The 4,286-nt window shown below is 36.5% G+C and overlaps 1 protein-coding gene across 1 annotated transcript in view; it reads left to right on the top strand.

The window, feature by feature from the left end:
• Positions 1 to 4,286, top strand: part of DECR1 (2,4-dienoyl CoA reductase 1, mitochondrial) — a 26,486-nt gene that overhangs the window by 8,325 nt on the left and 13,875 nt on the right. The window contains exons 2-4 of the mRNA XM_009324432.1: positions 1,352 to 1,554; positions 2,520 to 2,577; positions 2,723 to 2,809. Coding sequence (XP_009322707.1) covers positions 1,352 to 1,554; positions 2,520 to 2,577; positions 2,723 to 2,809 — 348 coding nt within the window. The remainder of the gene's footprint in view (positions 1 to 1,351; positions 1,555 to 2,519; positions 2,578 to 2,722; positions 2,810 to 4,286) is intronic.

Here is a 4,286-nt window from a genome sequence, read left to right as displayed (position 1 = left end):
GTTTTTGCCTGACTTCCTCTTTGTTGGGATGCATCGCTCCTGAGCTTGGAGGAGGTGATCCTTGACTATTACCCAGCTTTCTTGGAGCCCTCTTCCCTCCAGGGCTTTGTCCCATGGTACTCTACCAAGCAGATCCCTGAAGAGGCCAAAGTCTGCTCTCCCGAAGTCCAGGGTAGTGAGCTTGCTGTGCGCCCTCCTCGGTGCCCTAAGGACCTCCTTACTTCACCAAGAATTGAGAATTCTACCATTTCATGGTCGCTAAGCCCAAGACGGCCTCCGACCACCACATCTCCCACCAGTCCTTCTCTGTTTGTGAACAGCAGGTCGATCAAACACTTAAAAGTGTTTGAAGCTTCAGGTTAAGGTAACTTTTGTATTCTAAATAATTTGGCAATTTTTGAATCATTACTGTAATGCTGCTGTCCCAAAGCATTTAATTTAGTATTTAGTTTAGAGCTTGAGTTAGTTTAGTGTTTTAGGATGCTAGAAATATCCTCTTGGCTATTTTTGCTGCGACTTTCTTGGTGACATCACAGATTTCTCATTGCATTGATGGGATGTTTTCTTATTAACATGGAACACTAGATGCAGTACTGAATTTTCTTCTCTTTTTATGTACGTTTTTAAACACGTACCAACCATTTGTCTTTTGCAAGGACCATGGGAGGTAAATTTCTGGTAATGGTATTTCTGCTGGGACAGAGTATAATGCTGATAACCAAACCTTGCACAACTTTGTCTGGGAGATGCCATTGGTTTGCTGAGCAGCTCCAGTAACGATTGGGACAGGTCTCATGGAGTTTGATTCTGCCCCATTCTCCAGTAAAGAAGAATGTTTCGTTGACTACAATAGTAAAGCATCAAAGCCTTGAAGCTACTACTGAAGCTTTTGAGTTTGTAAATATATACACATGTAATCTCAAAATCACATGGATTTGGTAGGGCTAAACTCCTTATGCATAAAGTACAGTACATATATGAATCTGAAACCCAAATCCTGCTGGGAGTCTGTAATTAGTTGGTAATGGTTTTCCACACACTTTAGTAAAAGTGACAGACATAAGAATAACTAACTTTCAAAATAACAAAAATTATGATTAAAATATTTTTTTCAATAGTTCTCTAGTTGGAATGGAACATCTACAAATAGCTCAGGTACTTTCCTAGTCTAGTATTAGCATTTATGTGAAGGTCTGTGTGTTTTCATATAATACAATCTAATCATTCTTACATTCAGTTTATAATAAGGCAGTTACGGTTGTTACCTCCACTCTTAAGAAAATCTAATCTTGCATAACAGTCTTGTATACAGAAATGAGAAAAAACTAACTTTCCCCTTTTTTTCCTTCAGTTTTTCAGCCGTGGGCCAAATGTGCTGCATCAAGAGAGCAGTGCACCGCAAGCTGCCTTCTTTTTACCTCTTCAGAAAGTGATGTTGCCACCAAATACCTTTCAAGGGAAGGTGGCCTTTATAACTGGTGGAGGTACTGGGATTGGCAAAGGGATGACAACAACCTTGTCCAGTTTAGGTGCCAAGTGTGTTATAGCAAGCCGGTAAATATTAATGAAGACGTTTTAGAGCTTTCATTTAGTACTGCATGCTGAATGGATCTGTTTTCTTTTTCATAATGGATCTTGCTTTCTTCTTCATAAACTGGATAAATTTGTTTACTCTATTTCAGTACACTTTTAAATTATAATGTCATATTGTAAATACCAGAAACTTGCAGATCCATCTACAAATGACTAATGGTGTAACCAGCAGTAGGAAGAAATAAACTAAATGCATTTCCATGAAATGCAGGAGTAAAATAACGCAGAATATTAGACATAAATTCAACTAAAGCCTAAAAGAAAACCAAAAATTTAAATGGCCATTATTGAACATTTTGAATGTATTATTGCAGGTGTTCTTGATGCAGATTTGAACTGCAATAAAGAATTAAAGCCATTCTTCTTAATTCTAATGACTTTAAAAACAGCCCTGGTTTTCCCTTAATGAAGATGATCTTTCTACTTAAGTAGCACTTCAGTAAAGGCTAGAAAAACAATCTCATTTTTAATCAAAATAAACAAAAGCGTTGTGACATTCGTCCAAACAGTGGTTTAGATATTTAGTTTTAAATCTGAATATGCATGTCCCTTCTAAATACTAGTAGAGTAGTAGCTAAAACTAAGTTTGTTATGATTATGTACTCAGAATGAAAATATTTTTTCTAGCTTATCACATTTGATTAGCTTAAGATAGTCTCTTACTGTAGTCACTTCTGAGTTGCTTTGAAGTAGCACTAACCAGAAATTACTTAGATTTAAAGTTTTCTTTCAGAAAGTTAGTGACTAAACATAGTTTTATCTTAAACTTAAAGCTCTATTTTCATGAAAATCAGCAGCCCGCATGTGCGCACACACGTATTTTAAGTTTTAGCTCATATTTGCTCAGAAAAAATAATCAGATTTTATTAATCTGAATTTTAATTGCATTTAATTGAAATTTAGTGATGTTGTATACTTATTTCTAGGAAGCTTGATGTTTTGAAAGGAGCAGCAGAAGAAATTTCTTCTAAAACTGGGAATAAGGTAAATTTTTACAGAATTGTGAATATGTTAGTTATACTTTAAATGGTTATAGGATTTTTATGCATTTATGTGCTTCTGCGGGCTTGTTTAATTTATGAGTGATACAGTTTTGAAGTCTTACAGCTGCCTTTCCATTATTATATAGGTTCATGCCATCCAGTGTGATGTGAGAGATCCAGTTTCAGTTAAGAATGCTGTTGCTGAAATAATCCAAGTGGCAGGACATCCTGATGTAAGTGTTCTAGTGAAAGGAAAGAACTTCAGTCTTCATTACTGAAAATACTCTGCATAGTAGGTATGAAGAAAATGACTGTGATAGAAAGTTAATGGAGTCTAAAGAGACACCAGACAAAAAGTGGCGGTACTTCGAGATAAAGCTAGCATTCACAGTTAGACTGGTTACTCTATTCCTGTGGTTCTTAAAATACTTAGTGGCCAAATAGACAAAACGTCTTTGTCCTTACTCTTAAGGACTAACATTTTCTTTGTAAACAGTGGGACAATTATGATGGGATTCTTTGAATTAATTAAGTGAACAGAATATTGCCCTTAAATCCTCCTGAAAAGGTGACTTACCTGTGTTGGTACCGAATTACACCTGTTGCTTATTAACAGAATGTCTCACAAATTAGAAATTGAAGTAATGATAAACATCTTTGGTCCTTGCTTAGCTTATTAAAATACAGAAAGAAGGTTCCAACTTGAAAACTAAATTCTCATAAAATCAAGGAAAAAATCTTCAGTCAAGCTAAGCATCTGGTTTTTAATAGTTTGGCACAAAACACAGAGCTCTTTACATCAGACTGTTGCTCGAGAAGGGTGGTCTGGTGGAGTCTGAACAATGATAGGCACCAAATTCTGATTTGATCGTGAGAGAAACAACTTGGATTCTGCTGGCTGATAGAAAGTGTGGTGAGGATGTTAACATCGATGTAAAGGATAGTCAGTGAGATTTAAAACTTTACTGTAGATTTAAAACTGTCATATGTATATTGTAGACACTTTGAATTCACCAATAGCTTGGTATAGACATGGAAGAGAACCTACTGAATTCTAAATGTAGTAAGAAGTGGAGAAACTATTTCTCACAGCTGTATGCTATAACAGTGCTATAAAATAAGGCAGCTCACTGTCCTGATTTGTAGACAAGATACTCTGGATATTATTTTGACTACTAGTTACTGCAGTTTTTGGCCAAAGCACATCACGATCTCCAGGTTTTAAGTGTGTGCAGAGAGGGAGGAGACTTCTTCCTATATATTACTTTTTTAGTACACCAATAATTTTCTGAATAAATACTTCCCATGACTTGTTCTTTACAAGCATTTCCTTTCTCTTTAATTTCACACATTCTGTGTGTTTAAGAGAGACTGCAGAGTAAATTGAATATTCAGTTCTTTTTGTCTAGTTTTTCTCTTAGTGACAGACATGACACCTATGTTTACGAATACTGCAAGCCTGGGTATCATTGCCACTGTGCATGTGAGGTGAGATAGAAGATAGAAGTTAATGGCAGTATCGTATTCCTTCTAGCTTTGTTTTGTTCATTCCGTCCCCAAGACTGTTACTCCCAATTAGAAAGCAATCATTCTTTTGTCATACGGATTGTTTTGGCAGTCATAGTTATCTGAAGCCTTCAGAGAGAAGGGCTCCGAATCGGAGGATCGCGCCGGGGGACCCTTCCTGAGGCGGCAAAACCGCGGCAAAAC

Source organism: Pygoscelis adeliae, unplaced genomic scaffold, assembly GCF_000699105.1.
Source record: "Pygoscelis adeliae isolate BGI_AS28 unplaced genomic scaffold, ASM69910v1 Scaffold145, whole genome shotgun sequence".
NCBI classification, from domain to species: domain Eukaryota; kingdom Metazoa; phylum Chordata; class Aves; order Sphenisciformes; family Spheniscidae; genus Pygoscelis; species Pygoscelis adeliae.
The sequence above is the reverse complement of the archived record's forward strand: the minus strand, read 5'-3'. Positions and strand labels throughout refer to the sequence as shown.